The 18,586-nt window shown below is 35.5% G+C and overlaps 1 protein-coding gene across 10 annotated transcripts in view; it reads right to left on the reverse strand.

The window, feature by feature from the left end:
* PIKFYVE (phosphoinositide kinase, FYVE-type zinc finger containing) overlaps window positions 1-18,586 on the reverse strand; it is a 137,664-nt gene that overhangs the window by 91,405 nt on the left and 27,673 nt on the right. For 8 of the 10 annotated variants that reach the window (XM_056806989.1, XM_056806988.1, XM_056806990.1 and 5 more), the window contains 4 exons: window positions 14,388-14,477; window positions 5,577-5,715; window positions 3,980-4,137; window positions 2,474-2,585 (listed from right to left, as the gene is read on the reverse strand). In XM_056806989.1, coding sequence (XP_056662967.1) covers window positions 2,474-2,585; window positions 3,980-4,137; window positions 5,577-5,715; window positions 14,388-14,477 — 499 coding nt within the window. Of the gene's footprint in view, window positions 1-2,473; window positions 2,586-3,979; window positions 4,138-5,576; window positions 5,716-8,011; window positions 12,007-12,046; window positions 12,181-14,387; window positions 14,478-18,586 lie in introns of those variants that run through there. The other 2 variants (XM_007501830.3, XM_007501831.3) reach the window with 2 other exon arrangements.

Here is an 18,586-nt window from a genome sequence, read left to right on the forward strand (position 1 = left end):
ATTTCATGTTCTTGATTTTTCAGAATTAAAAGCCTATAAGCATATTGAGAAAACTTTTCATTCCCTATCTAACATAAATGGAATTAAAATCTCTTATTAGCTGAAATATTTGGAAAATAGGGTTTTGTGGCCACCTCAATTTTTTTGGCAAATATTCAGAACACAGTTTTGTTTCCATACAAAGATGAAAGTCTTTGTAAAAATGTATTAGGGGGGCAGCTGGGTAGCTCAGTGGATTGAGAGCCAGTCCTAGGGACGGGAGGTTCTAGGTTCAAATCTGGCCTCAGACACTTCCCAGCTGTGTGACCCTGGGCAAGTCACTTGACCCCCATTGCCTACCCTTACCACTCTTCTGCCTTGGAGCCAATACACAGTATTGACTCCAAGATGGAAGGTAAGGGTTAAAATAAAAAAAATAAAAAATAAATGTATTAGTCTGCTTTCCCTCAGACAATGCAGTAACCATGTTACTGATCTCTAACTTCACCATTAGTAGACTAATGTCACTGATTGGCATTAGGGCTGATCATAACTTCTTAACAGCTTAGCAGGTAATTTTCAAGAGTTGTGGTAGCTAAAAAGTTCAACATCCTGTAACCAATCTAGCAATGAGCTTCTCTGAAATCAGCCAAAATCATGTTCTGACAAAAGACACATAGTCCATCAGTAGAAGTATACGTTAAGCCTTTCTAGCTTACAAGAACAGTCAAAGCTTGTGCTCTGCCGGTATCAGGAACCCAGGGTCACCTTCACTCCATTATGAGGTTTTGAAGAGCATTAGTGGAAGATAAGCACAATATTTTATTGCCAATTCAATCCTTGGTCATAGGGTAATAGGGTTAGGGTTGGAAGGGGCCTTTCAGAAGCAATCTATTCTACTCTTTCATTTTACACATGATATACAGTGAGATCCATCAAAGATAAGTGAAAATCACCCAAGGCTAAACAAGGAATAAGCCTCATAGGCACTTGAGCTCACACTTGAGATCAAGTCCTCTCATTCTTAATAATAATATTAATAATATATACAAATATATATGTATATATAGAGAGGGAGAGAGAATATATACAATAATAATATCAAAATTGTGATTATATAGGAAAGAAGGGAATTTAGAGGATTGCTCTGAATCTTTAAACTTTAATATTTTATACATATACATTTATTATTTTCTGCTACCCCAAATCAAATATTTCCTGCCACATTTCAGTTAGTTGAATTCTTGCTATATATGCACCTTATTTTTACATACCCCTATTATACTGTGGAGATAATTTTAGGGATGTTAACTTAAAAATCTAAATTAACTGGTGGCCAGGGAAAAATACCAAATAAAATACCCACCAGTCTGGAAATTTATGGTAATTTTAATTAATATAGAGGGAAGGATTTTTAAGAAGAGGGAAGAAGGTAATAGGATTTCTCCCGCCTGACCTGTGCCAGGGGGAATGATTTCCGCCGCTAGGTCTCTGAAGGAGATTAGAGACTTCTAAGAGGATAAAGTTTGGAAAGTAAAGGAGGAAAAATTCAGGTAGAAACTCACCACCGAACCAGACAATAGCTGGAGCCACGCCAAGATGACGAAAGACCCAGCACGCTGCCACCAGCCACCTCTCTGCCATCAGAGGTACCGGAGAGAGGAAGTGACGCGAAATATATAGACCTTTTACTCTTGTGTCCCCTCCTCTCAATTTTCACGTCTACCAATCACAGAGGCTTTTCTCCAAGACTGCCCATTCTTTAGTTCTCATCTTCTTTGATGAGATTACATCTTTTGAGTTACTTAACAGTTCTTTGTTAAGTTCACCTTTTGTTAGTTACTTAACCTTTTTGTGATTAATTTAACCTATATAGTTACTTAACACCTTTTTGTATTAAGATCCAAAAATAAATTTGGCTTAAAGTTCTAGTTTCACTATAAAGTAAGAACTAAATACCTTCATTGTTCAATCAGGAGATTACAACTTTATCTTCACCATAAAGTAAGATCTAAGTAGGGTGGAGTAATTTAAAGTTCACAATACTTAAGACAGATAATAGATAAACTGATACATATAAATTCTCTTCATTTCCCTTGATGAAAAATAAAATCCCATTGCCAGAGCTGAAACATTAATGCAATTTTACTACTACTGCAATGCTTACTAATACACTTAAGGAGTTAAAAATCTATTTTAGCAACATGGGATTTTTTAATAGTTTTCTCTCACAAATTAATGTTTCACATTCTTACAAGCAAAGTCGAAATGAAATTAAGTGAAAATAATAAGAACAAGTTATCTTTGCAATCCAACAATTTCTTCCTCTTTTTATGGGAAAGGAGCCTTTCAGGGCTCAAGAACAATACTTTTTAATAACAAGTCCTAGTGTATCAACTTATCTGGAAGTCATATTAAAAAAGAAAACATCTCAAAAGATCCAAGCTCTAATTTTTAAACCCTATTAGCCTTACAAGAAGGATTATCCATTTACCTGTAATGGTTTATATAAGGCATATTCATCCCTGAAGATCTGATCATGGTGACTGACACAGTCTAACCAACGTCCATCAACCATTGCTTGTCCAATTGCTATGGCTTGAGCTCTGATTAAAGACAGGCAAAAATGAATGCTTTTAAAAACTAAGCTACACAAACTCATTTTTTAAAGGCTAGAGCAGAGTTTGAAATTAAGAACAATGACTAAGTGACAGGTAACATAAGTATAATATATGTAATGTATAATACAAGTACCTTGGAGCAGAATATAAAGGTTAGCTCACCATATCACTATGGATGTAACGAGAACAATTTTTAATAACAATATCTGTGGTTCCTTAACTACTTTAAGGAACTACCATGCTCTCTACCCTCAAGCAGTTATGAATCTCATTTGAAAGACAACATTATTAGGATTCCTAGGTCAGTTTTGACTTGCTTCCTGAAGAGGAGAAAAAAATATAGGGGAGAGAGATGGACAGGAGAGAGAAAGAAGAATAAAGATTGCACTGTCATCTGCAACTGTATGGCAGAAGAAATGTTAAGTCATATATGAAGTCAAGGAGTAATATGCCTATTTTAGCTAACTAGACAATTCTCAATTCATCAGGGATGCATTTGACTGTCCTTCCTACTTCTAGCTACTTAATAGCAAGGTATGTTTCCTCTTCTCTCTTTCAATTAAAGGTAAAAGTGACAATGAACAATGAAATGTTTAACTTGCTATCAAAAAAAAGTTTACCAAAAGTCTAATTGTATGTAGTATAATGCAAGGCAGTACCTATCTATCCATAAACTTGGTACCTATTCTTTCAGTCAACTTTGCTCCTTGTTTATATATCTAATGAAAAGTTAAGAAGAAATAGAAGACAAACACTGGCTTAAAATAAGGTTTAGATTATATGCAGATTGTATTTCTCTATATAGCCTGTCAAGCATTAGCTAACAATCAAAAATAACAAATATTTTACATTTCTAAATGATATCCTAAAGATTTCATATTTTATAAAATTATGCTACAGTAACATTCTGACCAAAGATATTCTCAAAATAACCTAGAAATCTTAAGATAAAAGTTTCATGAGCTCAATTTCTCTCCGAACCCAAATATCATCTTTGTAGAGAATCGTCCAATAGAAATCTAGAATAATACTTCTTTCATAATGCTCTTTCGTAATCAAGGAAATATTCATTGTGAAGGCATTGGAATAGAATGGTTTCTCAAAAATTTTTTGCCTTTAAATTTTCTAACAATCTCTTAAGGCATCAACTGCTATTTTTATACTTATTTCTTTCTCCATTATCAATATAAACTTCAGAATACCCTGATCCATGTCATATTTGCTAATCCTCTTCTGGTACTATCTAAAACATGTAGGCCAAAGAACATTCACTTAAACTATTTTTTATTCTGCTCCTGTCTCCAAATATACATTTCACCTTACTTAGTACAGACATCTGTGATATAAACAAATAAAAATACTTCCAAAGGTCTGAATACCTTGTGGTTACATGTCCATTTCTGATCAACCAATTGACCAATTCCTTTCCTACAATGCAGTTGGGGTGAGTCCTCAGCCAATAGCGGTGATCCTGGAACTCCATTCCAGTACTATGATGGCAGATTTTCTTCCACAAGTCCTTTAACTGAACAGAATCCTGAAAAAACCATTTGCAACTGCTTAGTGTATCACAAAGTACCAATTCATTAGCTGCCAAACAATTTACATACAAAAAGGGGATGGTACAAATCTTCAAATAATTTTCTAGGCCTACAAAAGCCAAATTCAAGTTGGAATTACACAGCATTTAACTAAATAACTAAAGCCTTAATAACAAAAAAGTACACAAGTGAAGTACTCTCTTTCTTGGACCAATGAACTAACCAGCTTTTTCCCAGTGGATCTATGATCTATACACCGGATCTATGATGAACGTAAAATATTTTTACAGTTACTGACAAATTAAAGCAATTCACCAAATCGAGAGCCTTTTCCCAGTAGTCATCATTCATTGAAATTCTCTCCTTCCCTGGTTATATCATCCTAATTCTTCTAATATTCCAATAGCTTCTTTTTCTCCTTTGCTTTGTTCCTCTTTCCCTGATCCAAAACTAAAAGCATTCACTGAAAGCATGTTCCTCATTCTCTAAATATATTTTCCCAGGAGATCTTATCTATTATCAGTGCTTCCTATCACTTCTGGATGAGAGAGTTCCAAAAATACATATTCAGATCTGACTCATTTTCCAAAACTGGACATTTCTGCTTTATACACCTGATACCCCCCAAAAGTCAGCAAATCTAAAACAGAAAGCATTTCTCTTCCAACCCTGAAACTGCTCTGTCTATGGCTGATCTGGGAAGTACAAGTTCAGTTGAGATAAAAAAGTTTTATCATCAAGTCTTTGATCTTGTCCGTAGGATTAAAAAAAAAAATTTAGCCCTGACAGCTGGCAAGAACAAACTGACTAAGGCAGAGAGGTCTTGTGGCCTGCATCAGGCAAGAAGATAGACAAATTGAAAAAAAAAATTTAGTAAAAAATAAGCCAGATCTTTCAGGTAATCAATACATAGAAATTTCCATTAAAAAATTAATAAATGGTTTACTACTTTTTTTTTTTTAAACCCTTACCTTCCGTCTTGGAGTCAATACTGTGTATTGGCTCCAAGGCAGAAAAATGGTTTACTACTTTAAAAGTATTTCCACATGCACTAAACAGTTATGCAAATTTAAAACTAAACTCTAGTAACTAAAATTCAAGAGATTTCTATGCAACCTAAGAACCTATAATAGATAATAGAACCTATAAAGACCTATAATAGACTATAAAAGAACCTATAATAATAATATAATAATAAGAACCTATAATAGTAAACCTATAATGTTTACTTCTAGAAGAAAGGAACTGAGAAGAGAACTAGGCAAAAAATGAGTACTGAAATAACACAAATTCTTTATTAGGCCAAGGAAAAGTATAAACTAATGATTACTTTTCATTTTTCATTTCTGCTAATTGAATTCTTTTGCACTTATAAGAATGAAGCATAAAAGAATAATCAAAGCCATTAGTAGGTCAAAAATAACTGAGCTGCTACCAGAAGAATTTTGCGTTCATCCTCACTGGTCTCTGTTTTCACATACGTTCGATTAGCCTGAGGACTGACAGATGTCTCGTAGGAGGGAACCATTGGAGAACCAGAACGATCCAATGACAGGTTAGTAATACTGGCTGATCTGAAAATAAAAACATGAATATGAAGTCTCAATTCACAAATATTTTTCACCAATGAACTTGTTTAAATTTAAGGTTCACTGACATTTTGTACGTGCAGCTGTGAATTGGTCCAATCATTCTGTAAAGCAATTTTAGAATTAAGCCCAAAAATGTGATTGAAATACCTATATCCTTTGATTCAGAAATCCTATTGCTAGGCCTCAAGGAGGCAAAAGACAAAGAAAGGAACTATAAAAATAGATACATAGGTCAGTGTGTACAGCATGTACACACATATGCATACACATGCATGTGTACTTCACCATACACATATATTCTTTGTTACCCTAAGAGTTGATCTACATACATCTCTATTTATATATATATGTATAAATATCTCAGCACTTTTTGTGATAGCAAAAAACAAAAACACATCAACTGAGGAACAGCTAAACAAAAGTGATGGATGAAAATAATAGATTATCATTGCACTTTAAGAAATGATAACGAGGAAAAATTCAAAGCAGTATAGAAACTTACAAGAACTGGTACAGTGAAGTAAGCAAAAAAAAATTCTACAAAATAAACATTAAATACCAAAAAAACCAACTACAACAATTAAGCATATTGATCAAACATACTATAGGAGAAGAGTGAAAAAAGTAAACTTCCCTCCCTTCACAGCAGAGGTGGGAGCCTATGGTATTGCTATATGCAATAATCATTTTGATGAACAATTTTTTTAAGTTTTTTTTTTATTTTTATTCCTTGTTACATTAGATGGCTCAATAGATAGAAAAGGGGATCTATTTGGAAACGGGAAAGCTGAATCTAGGATAGTGTTTCTCAGTGGGGTAGGCAGAGCTCCAAGGGGGTGGGAAGGCTTAATTTTAAGTGAGGGTTTAAACCTTCAAGGGGCTCAGACTTAGTACCCTGGGGTTTTAATCACCAAGTATCTGCATCAGATGGCCTTAAAGTACCTGAAAACTTGTTTGATTACTAAATTGCTTAAGTCCACATATAATTTATAAGGCAACCAAAGATGGAGATATGTCAGACCATGATGGAAATATGTCAAAACAATTTTAAACATTCTAAAGTATCTTTACATCAATGTACTGTCAACCACAAAGTGGAAGTGAAAGAAAACTAGAGCATACAGAAAAGAGTAAGATCTGCTGTAATTTCAACAAGTAAAAGAAGAGAGAGACAGACAAAACTTGGAGAGAGGATGGAAGGGGCAAGAGCCATCAGAAAAACCACTGTTAATCAATATAAAATATCATCCATGTTTGAAACCCTCACCTTGAGGGCAGCTGGGGAGCTCAGTGGATTGAGAGCCAGGGCCAGAGACATATGGGTTCAAATCTGGCCTCAGACACTTCCTAGCTATGTGACCCTAGGCAAGTCATTTGACCCCATTGCCTAGGCTTTACCACTCTTCTACCTTAGAACCAATACACAGTATTAATTCTAAGACGGAAGGTAAGGGTTAACACACACACAGACACACACATACACACACACACAGACACACACACACACACACACACACACACACACACACACACACACACCCTTCTATCTCAGTATCAGTTCTAAGACAGAAGATCAACAAGGACTAGGCAATTGGGACTAAGTGACTTGCCCAGGGTCACACCGATGGAAGTGTCAAAGGTCAGATTTGAAACCAGGTCCTCCTGACTCCAGGCCAGGCTCTCTATCCACTTAACCCAGCTAGCATCCCCTAAACAAACTCTTTTAAACCCGAAGTTCCAGATGATGGTTCCCTTACCTGAAGTAACCCTCCAATTACCTGAAGTAACCCTCCAATACAAAAAGGCCACTTTTTTCCACTGTTGTTCTACAATTTGACCTATATTGTGTAAATCAGATGATCTTTATTCTTGAAAGACCTTTTCATCCTGTTTGAGACCTTCCCACACACTTTTAAGCAGCAAAAACTTGTGAAGGAGCCATAGCCTTCCTAAAAATGCCAACCTCCCACACACATTGCTCCCCATGGATTCAAAAATAGAAAACAGAACATTAGAATTTCCATAACTTCTTTTTTGAAAGATACAGTCCTATACTGTGCAAAACTTTTATAATACCCTATACCAACCCTACAAGGTAAACATGACTTCACAGATAAGGTCATTAGGATAAAATGTTTAAGTAATTTTTCAATTACTTAATTTATTAATGACACAGAAGGGATAAAAAGTTACTTCATGGTCTCTACTCTTAGTTTCCCCCACCTAAATAATGCCACATGTAATTTTTCCTTTTTCAAAATCTGTTTTCTAATATTACCACTTAATCATCTTCCCCATATTCATACACTGTCCACTTGGCAGAATTCTGTCACCTTAATGGTGGAATGTTTTAAGTCTTTAAAGAACCTTCTATTTTACTTGAGTTGCAATGGGACAGAATTCTATGATTCTATACGAGAGTCATGATCTCATAAAGATCAACAACAAAAATATATGTCCAACTTTCAGATGTCAATTTTATTAAAATGTATTTCTTCATCACAAGAGAAAGTTCAATTTGTAGGAGTGGGTTGAAATAATTGTGATGCAGACAAAAAAGATATTTTTTAAATAAAGTGTATCAAAAGAGCAGTTTTATAGCTAATATCCTTAAAGATCACCTTAAAGCCAACTCATCTGATCTATGAATCCCTAAAATTTGCTTCACAAAATCTATGAAGTTGTAAAGGATAATTTTAGCATTGTGACCTAAACTATATTAATTATTGGTCACTATGGATATCCTAAATGAAAAAATACCCAAGTCAGCTGGAAATTTATGGTAATTTAATTAACATAGTGGAAAGAAATTAAGAAGAAGGGAGAAGGAAAGGGTGTAGTATTTCTCCTGCCTGGCTTGTGCCAGGGGGAAGATTAGAGACTCTAGGAAGGTAAGGTTTTGGAGAGTAAAGGAGGAAGTAATCAGCCTGAACTCCAAGAGGGCTCAGCCAAGATGCCTGTACCTGAACATTAGTTCAAGGGCAAACTCACCACCAAAACCCAGACAAATAGCTGCCACCACGCCAAGATGTCGGAATGCTTGGCACACTGTCAGCCAGAGACGCCTCTCCGGGGAAAGAGCAAAGAGAGGAAGTGACGTGCCCTATATAGCCAGTTTTACGTCACTTTCCTGCATCTCATCTGTACCAATGTTAGCTTAGCTTGACTTAGGACAGCCCAAGGGTCTGTCAGCTATTTCTCCACATGTCTGTTGAAGGCCATCTTCTTAGATACTTAAACCTTGAGTATGGGTGCAGATATTCCTGACCTGACCTTGTTAAATTAAGTAGGGTGGAGCAATGTAGAGTTCCCAAGACCTGATTCTGTTAGACCAAGTATCTCTATTGTAACAAATCAGGAAATAGCTAAATCAAATCTTAATAAAGTATGGTCTGAGTAGAGTGGAATAGTTTTAAAATTCACAAAGTTCTCCTATATACTTGAACATATACTTGGATTCTTGTTTCAATTTGTCACTGAATTAAGTCTACTGTGCTTCTTCCACTAATAATGATCAAACACATCCAAGTTGGGAGTAATCTATGTGGGATAGAGATCTATATTTCTTTATAGTTATATGTACCAAAAATCTCACCTCAGTCTCCAAATCTCACCTTTCCTTCCTCTCTGGTCACTTCCTCCACAAATGACTCCCCTCCAAGCTAAAGCCACCAGAAACAATATCCTGGAGGAACTTCTGCCCAGGGCCCTCCTCTCTACTACCTCTCCAAAAACTTCACATTACCTCTGTACCCTCCTCCATTCAATTCTGAAACCATAATCAAATCAACACTATACTTGGGGTTGTAAAAATAGACATGAATCCAGGACTTCAATCCCCAGAAGTCCTTGCTCCACTTCCCCAGAATGCTCTGTAATCTCACTGAATTCTCACCTGGGCCGAGAGCAAAATCATTATTTAAAGGGTCTCCGCCCACGGCAGGGGCTCTTCTCTTCCTGGCTCCACTGGCAAACAGATGTGTCTCATGATGTGAGTGAAATTTGGGTGGGCCTTATGGCCACCTAGCACGTGCTTCTCTTACTTGAATTTTCTTTAACCCTTGACCTTTAATAAACCTCATAAAAATAATACTCCTTGCAGAGAGAAACTAATTTCTACCTGCCTCAGTCTCCCCCTAAATTTTAATCTTAACAGGGTGTCAAGAGAGGCAAATAAAATGCCCCTCCCTGGCCATTAATTCTCTACATGTGGGCTTTTCTCTTAAAGAGGGTAAGCTACTTGAGTCAGGTACTGTCTTAACTTTTGTGCTAAGCCACATTCAAACACTGTAGTTAAATATTCATTTTATTGTTTTGTGGTTGTTTGGTCATTTCAGTCCTGTATATTTTATGGGATTCCATTTAGTGTTTTCTTGACAAAGTACTGGAGTGGTATGCCAAATCCTTCTCTGGGTCATTTTACAGATGAAGAAACTGAGGCAAACAAGGTTAAATAACTTGCCCAGGGTTATAAAGCTAGGAAACGTCTGAAGTCAGATTTAAAATCAGGAAGATGAGTCGTACTGACTCTAGGCTTAGCATTCTATCCACTGTACCACTACTAGCCCCTAAAGAGTCATAGATAATAATGGGAGGAAGCGGGGAAGGAAACAAATATAATATTAACCCCCTTTTTTTATTCATATTCACATTTAGACCTTTTGGATATGATCCTGAGTTAAAGTGAAGTGTGTTGGCCAAACTATTTTATGGAAGGATTAAAAACTAAACAGTAATATTCTCTTAACTGTATGGTCTATACTTTTTATTAAAATGTTTGGAGGAGTGGGGTTAAGTTGCTTGGTTATTGTAAGTTTATACTCATTTGTTAAGGAATCATTCAAGACACAAAAGTACTCTGGATGAAAAAATCAGAGACAAATGGTTCTCTTCATATTCTTTAAGTCTCCAAAGTTGGGGAAATTTTTCAAAATGATGCCTTTTACATTGCTGCTACCAGAGTATATCATAAGACAACAACTAGAACACTTTGCCTGCTAGGGTAAAAGGAAAGGGTTTTACCTGATGAAATATTTTTTAAAATAAATTTTAGTGGGTATCTTTTGTTTTTATATCATCTAGATTTCTCCCTAGAACTCTTCTCTCCCAGAAAGTCATCTTTTATAACAAATAATTTAAAAAGAAAAAAGTAAGAGAAAATTAAATTGCAACTGAACAATACTCAAAAAATTGAGATTACTTTTTTTATTTTTTTCTGCTTTAAGAGAGGGCAAAAACAGGTTAGTCAAATAAATACTAAGCATAAAACCTATGGTCATTTCTGGAAGGCATTCAATGTATCCAGACCTCAGCAGAGTATCCTAATGCTTAGCAAAATGTCTAGTGCATAGCAGGTACTTAGGAAATCCTTAATGAATAATTTTAAGTCAATTAACAACAAAAATTATTTTTATTATTAAAAGAACTAACATTTCTAGAGTTTCAAAAATTTTGGGCAAAGCACTTTTTATGTTATCTCATTTGGTCCTCAAAACAACCCTGAAAGATAGATAGGTGCTTTATTATCCCCATTTTACAGATGAGGAAACTGAGGCTAAAAGATTTAAGTGTTCTACTAAGGCTCACATACCTAAGTGTCTGAAACAAGATTTGTAACATACTTTTTCTGACTTTTAAGTCCAGGACTCTATCCATTCAACTCCCTAGCCCCAACTCCACCCTGTCAGGGTGCTAGTTCCCTGTCTAGTGAAATCCATTATTCAGAAACTGAGGGCTTACATAAACAATTCATTCCATTAAAAATGTCCATCAGTCCCCAAGTAAAAAAAAGTCCAAATGGCAGTATGTAGTCCAGGAAAGTAAAAGCAGGTCCAAGCTGCCAGAAAAACAATTCAAAGGAGTCAGTAAGGAGGTTAATTATCAGTCTCAAGAGACCCCCTACTAACTTCCTAAAGATTTTTAGCTTTCTTGACTGAAGATTCCATGGCTGAATTGTTGATCAATCCACCTAACAGCAAGCCATCTCAAACTGTCCAGAATCTTGGCATAAAACAGCCCTGGTTAGTATCATGGGAGTTAGGAGCTGGAGGGGGGTAGGGGTGTGGAGGGATGACACAGGCAAGCCAGAAAGAGAGAACTTGAGGCTGGCAAACAAAGCTGGGGACCTGATCTGCAAAATCAAGGTGAAGATTCCAAACGGAATCATTGGGAGATAATCAAGCTTCTCTATAGCCTCAATGGACATCACTTTTCTTCTCAATTCTGCAATTCAAACAAACTGGTAATTCTCTGTCTCTCCCACAGCCCACAAACAATAGTCTCCTCATCTCCATGTACTGGCCATATCACATACCTGAAATGCATTCTCTGCTCACTTCTAATTCAGTCTCTCTCTTCTTTAACCAACAGTTCGAGTACCAACTTCTTCAGGAATCCTTTCCTGATTCCCCCAACCAGTAGTGCTTTCCTTCCCAAACTGCAAGGAACTGAGTTAAATGATTTATGTAGTCATTAAATATCTATTAATTATCTGAGGTTTTTGTTTGTTTTTTTTTACTCAGAGGATGAGTCTTCCTGACTCCAGACCCAGGACTCTATCTACTATACCACTTAGCTGCTCCACTAGATTATCAGCTTAATCTGTCTATGCCTCAATTTCTTCATCTCTAAATTAAAAGTTTTGAACTTGATGGTCTCCAAAATCCCTTCCTATGATAATCATAAGGCCTCTAAGGGAAATTTTCACTAACTGGTGATCTAGCGTGACATTATCTGAAAAGAAAACATATTTTATGTGCCAATCACTAATGTTGCTAGGAAATGTACAAGTAGATTATACTTTTCTCCCCTTATGTGTCTAGTTAACTACGACTTTCTATTACTGTGATAATGAAGATTAAGTAATGAAAAGAATATTTAATCAAACTCTAATAATATTCCAAACAGATATCTTCTCCAACAAAAATAATTACCATGTGAGGAAAAAATGAGAAGGCCATAGTTGATCAGATTTTCTAGCAAGTTTTTAATGACAGCTAGCAGTCTCACCATATCCCAAATAAGTAAAACTAAGTTTAAGTCTCTAAAGTTGGTTTCTAAAATAAAAGAAAAAAAAGCCAAGAACCACAAGATAGATTTAAAGGTAAGTTTAGCACCCTGTCCAACACTTCACACAAAACCAACCACCACATAATGTATGTAAAGGTTAAAATTATGGTTGAGACTGAATGTAATAATTATATTTGGTCACCAAGGATTTTATTTATAAAATCCTAATGAAACACCCAAACTCATCTGGAAATTTTATGGTGATTTAATTGATATAGTGGAGGAGATTAAGAAGAAGGAAGAAGGAAGGGGCTAGTACTGGGTGGGAAGATTAGGAGATCTAGAAAGTAAGGTTTTGAGTGTGAAGGAGGAAAGAATCAGCCTGACCTCCAAAGGGGCTCAGCTAAGATGCCCGAACCTGAATCATCTCAAGGGCAAAATTCACCACCAACACTCCAAGATGTCGAAACGCCTAGCACACTCTCAGTCAGTCGCCTCTCCAGGGAAAGAGAGGAGAGGAAGTGACATGCCTTATATAGACGGTTTTATGTCACTTTCCTGCATCTCATCTGTACCAATGATAGCTTAGCTTGACTTAGGACAGCCCAAGGGTCTGTCAGCCAAACATGTCTGTTGCCTTTCTCTCAGATACATAATCTTTGAGTTTGGTGCAGATCTTCCTAATCTTGTTAAACTAAGAAGGGTGGAGAAAATGTGGACTTCCCAAGACCTGATTCTGTTATTCCAAGTATCTCTATTGTTATTGATCAACAAATAGCTAAATCAAATCTTCTAAAGTACAGTTTGATTAGGGTGGAGTAATTTTAAAATTCACATGTAATATATACAGAGGATGCAACAATCTTGACTTTAATTTTCTAAAAACTGCTTTTGAAAAGTGATCATGTGGTACAATAAAAAGTTAATTAGAATGAGTGTCAAGTAACTTAGGTTGTCATCCTACTTCTGTATCTAATCAGCAAAGGGGACTTAAATTTCCCCATACTGAAGTTTTCACATCTATAAAATGAAAAGATTATCTCAAAAAAGTGTTCTAAGTTCTAAGATTTTAATTAATTTGGGGGACGATAATTTAAGATGTCAAATAACCTGTCCTGAATTTCCCAAAGGAAGAAATTTAATTTTTCTGGGTACAGTCTGAAAAACTGTTTTTTGAATTATGAATATTTATCAAATAATTTTATAAATTTGAAGCAAAATCTCATTTGCTACTTACAAATAATTGCTAACAAAAAATACTATGCCTTTATGGGAGGTAAAATGAGTTTGGTATAGAGGCCCTGAAATTAAGAGTCTGGAATCCTGAGTTATATTCTATTTAAGATACTTTTTGTTAATAGAAGTGGGGGAAATTTACTTACCCTCTCGGAATTTCAGCTTTTCCATGTGTAAATAGAGATAATTTTACTTCCTAACAAGACTATTGGGAGGGAAATATTTTGCAGACCTTAAAAGATTACATAAATAGAAGTTTTTATCATTATTATTACCAGGAGGCTGAAGCAATTAATTCCACAAAAATGGACAAAAAAGTAGATACCATTTACTGAATCAGAACCTTGCCCTATGGTTCCAAGGCTATATAAAAATTGTATAATCTGCAGAGATACCACTTGCTATTTTACCTATTTCGAGCAGGAGATTTTCCAGCATCCTCTTGAACAGACACAAGTCGTGTTGAGAGAGTTGTATTTGAGGAGTCTGGGTGAATCAAACTGAAAAGAAAATAACAAAAAACTTTGTCACAAACAATGAAATTAATGAAACAGTTGTTAAAGATAATCTTCTGAGTTATAGTCCAGCTCTGAAATAGCATTCCCCAGTCCAAAAGTGTCTGAAGTGTCGAAAGATCTGCTTTTAAAATATTAAATGAGGAAATTAAATATCACAAATATCAGAACAGCAAATTATTCTGTAAATCTTGAAATTTCTCAGACTTGTGAATGTTAAAAATTTCCCCATTGGGGAATTCTCCATTGGAACAATTCCCTACTGGGAACATTCCCCATTTGGACAGTGAGAACTCTACTTGGATCAGAAATGGGAGGATCTCTACTCCACCCATACTTAGGACTGCTTTAGGGGAGAAAACTCCTTGCTGAACAATGAGAAATGCTTACACCCATACTTAAGCCATGTCTATTTTTAGAATTTATACAATAGGGTGCTAAGTACCTATAAAGATCAGGCAACTTGTGAATTTACAAGGAGCAAAGAGGTGAAAACTTATTCAGAAGTTTTTTCTGGTTCAAACTTACTAAAGGGATTAGTCGACCAAGCTGTGAATTCAGAATGGGCTTTCCTTTGGAAAATGTCTACTGTGATTGGTAGATGGAAGAACTTAGGGGAGGTAACATAGGAGAAAACCCCCTATGTAAGAAAAAGGAATCTCTTGAGAAAGGATCTCTTAAGAAGGAAAAGCTCTTGAGAGACAGGCTCTAAGGAGGGTCTCTGGCTGAGAACTCCCTTGAGGAAGACTCTGGCTGGGACAGTCTCTGGCTGAAGCTCCCTTGAGGACGACTCTGGCTGGATCAGTTCTCTAAGGAGTCTCTTCGGAGAGGCTCTTGAGGACAGTCAGAAGAATCCCTCTCTGAAGAAGGATGGCTGGCAGAACTGGTGTCTATATTCTTGCTTGGTCAGATCTTGTGGTGAGTAATTAAGGACTGACTGATCTTTCTCTTAAGGGCTTACGCCTGGGTTGGCCAAGACTGGCCAGGACCGGCTTATCCCTTTCTCATTATTCCTTCTTTTTCTCTCTTTCTTTAATTCCTCATTGTATTATTAATTAAAATCTATATAAAACCCAATTGACTTGGGTATATTTCATAATTGGGAATATTTTCCCTGGCGACCACCTTATATTTGATTTAAAACAAGACACTGTAGTGAAAACATATTTCCAGCGGCCACAACTTATTCATCCACTCTTTATATCTATCACAACTTATATCTTCCACTATTTTAATCACTACAGTTTAAGACACCCAATCATTTTAACTCTTACAGTTTATGGCATCCACTCTTTTAAATGCCACAATTCAGAAGATCTAAATATAATTAGGGTTTTCATGTGTGTGGCTTAATAGATATAATTTTAATCTATAATCATATCTTAAAACAATGAAAGTGATTATTAAAGGACTTTTCTAAAAAAAGTAATAACTAAAAAAATCTAATTTACCTATGTTTTCCATATACAATTTCCAGTGGATAAATAACATGGCATCAAGTTTTTCATATTTGTAGGTCATATATACAAAGTAGGGAAATACTGGGATTCAATTTATTCTTTCCACAAAAGAAAAGAATATATCTATTTGAAACAACAGAACAGGTGATGATTCCAATTATACAACTGCCAGATTATTTTAGTTCACTTGCCAAAATTAATTACAGTAAAATATAATTATTATAGTTGCGGTAGAAACCCAAGCTATCCTTGTAAGTAAGGAAATTAGCAATTATGATTAAGAATAATTTTATTGGAAAATATATATTTGGAAAGTGCTATTAGAAAAAGTATGTCAATTTTGGTTTTGCTTAAATCAGAATGTACAAAAACTCAATTTTAACAATCACAAATACGATTTACAAGCAGCATGCAAATATCCCTTTTCCATTCAATTTCATTTCATGAGGTACTAGTAAGGCCCACATTACCTAACTCAGCTTCTAAGGTGGCCTCTTAACTGCTTCCTATCAAATTCTGATCATTCACTCTAAACTAAAGAAATTTTGAGTCTCATGACATACTGAGAAGTTGTCAGTTCCTTTGCTAATATTCAAGTCCCTCCACAATTTGGTCTTCCAATGCTTATCTCCCTTTCTTCTTCATCATGCACTCATTTTCTGACCAAAATGTACTAGTTGCTTTTCTCCACACCCCAAATTTCTGGCATTTCATTTAAACTAGTGTTATAAAAAATAGGAAGTTATTATACTATTTCTAGCATCTTTAACACATTAATCATTCTCAATGCTTAGATCTGGCTTAAACTAAAATTCAATACATTAGCCAGTAATCATATATTTGCATGTCTCAGACAGCTACATACCTTGCTGAGTCAAGATACCGTTGAATATATTAGTTTTGAAAACTTTAACAGTTCAGTCTATTAAGAGCTTCCCTCCAGAGCAAAGGCAAGATTATAGTTGCTCTACTTCTCAGCCCTGCAGGTTGGCTATAGCTGTCATAATGAAAACTGAGTAGAAATTGAAACTGGAGGGGCTCAATATCTTCCCCAAAAGGGAACTTCCTCATGGCAACTGGACATGAAAAAGGGAGGTGAAATAAGGTTAGCTAAAGTAGTTCTTCTCTCCTCCTCCCTACTTCAGGAAAGCTTCCTGTGGGATGTGGTGGTAGAAAGATGCTGGTTTATATGACAGATTAGGAGATGGTGGAGATAAGAACATTATTGATGAAATGGAACATTAAGTACACCAAATGTGCTGGTTTGCTTCTATGCTAACCTGCTTGTTAACAAAATAAAATGTTATTAAACTTAAGACACTTAGCCAGCTGGAATGGGGCATTTTGCAAAAAGTTTTCACAAAGGTGACAAAGAATAAGATATTGTGTGCAATACTAAAATCTGATTTTTCACTCATAATTAATCCAGACTACAAATTGAAAGCTCAGAAGAGCTAAGAATTTTTTCTCATTATACTACCTTAAAAAAATAATACTTATAAATTCATTTACCTGGGGCAACTGAGTAACATAATGGCTATCAGGCTTAGAAAGGGGGTTGAACCTGGTTCTATTCTGGTTTCAGACACTTCCTAGCTGTGTGACCCTGGGCAAGTCATTTAGCTCTAATTGCCTATCCCTTACTGCTCTTCTGCCTAAGAATCAATACTTGGTATCAATTCTAAGACAGAAAGTAAAGGATTTTTTAAAAATTTCATTTGTCACTCCTTTCTTGGAGAAGAGGAAAATATCTTTCTCCTGTCTTCCCCACCAATCCTCACTTTAAGTTTATGCCTTTTTTTCTTCTTGGAAATCTTGTACCAAGATAACATTCTATAAAGAATTAAATGGGTTCATAATTTATTGAAGAATGAATCTGATTTTCTATTCCCACATAGTATACCATAATAAAGAGACTAATTCAAATATTTTCTGAACACTCAAATGTAAACTTCCTGGGCAAGCAAAAGGCAGTCTGCATCTTCATGCTTGATACACAAAGAAAAGTTATTTAATAAAGAGTCAAATGTTAATTTCTACAGTAGTCTTCAGAGTTCATTTTTTTAAACCCTTACCTTCCGTCGTAGAATCAATAATGGGTATTGGTTCTAAGGCAGAAGAGTGGTAAGGGTTAGGCAATGGGGGTCAAGTGACTTGCCCAGGGTCACACAGCTAGGAAGTGTCTGAGGCCACATTTGAACCCAGGACCTCCCATCTCTAGGCCTGGCTCTCAATCCACTGAGCCACCCAGCTGCCCCTTTCATAGTTCATTTTATATATTTTAAGATCATTAATTATTCCCATTACATTCTAAAAATTAAATGTTCTGTTTAATATTTTCAGCATTATGTTTTATGAAATTATTGTCTAAGGCCCCTCTAAAACAAAGAAAAAGTCCTTTTTTAGAGATTATTATATTTTCTTTAATCATATTAACAAGTTAGATATCAGTTATTTCTATAGTCTAAAACAACTGGCAAAAATATTTATTTGAAGGCCAATAGTTAAAATATTTTTATTATTTAGAGTATGGCCACTACTTACTAGAGGTTTGCTATTAAACTGAGAAAAGTAGTTGAAGAAAACATTAACCAGAAATTACTGCACATAGGAACCTTAATTATGGCAACTACA

This window comes from Monodelphis domestica, chromosome 8 (assembly GCF_027887165.1).
Source record: "Monodelphis domestica isolate mMonDom1 chromosome 8, mMonDom1.pri, whole genome shotgun sequence".
Taxonomy (NCBI): domain Eukaryota; kingdom Metazoa; phylum Chordata; class Mammalia; order Didelphimorphia; family Didelphidae; genus Monodelphis; species Monodelphis domestica.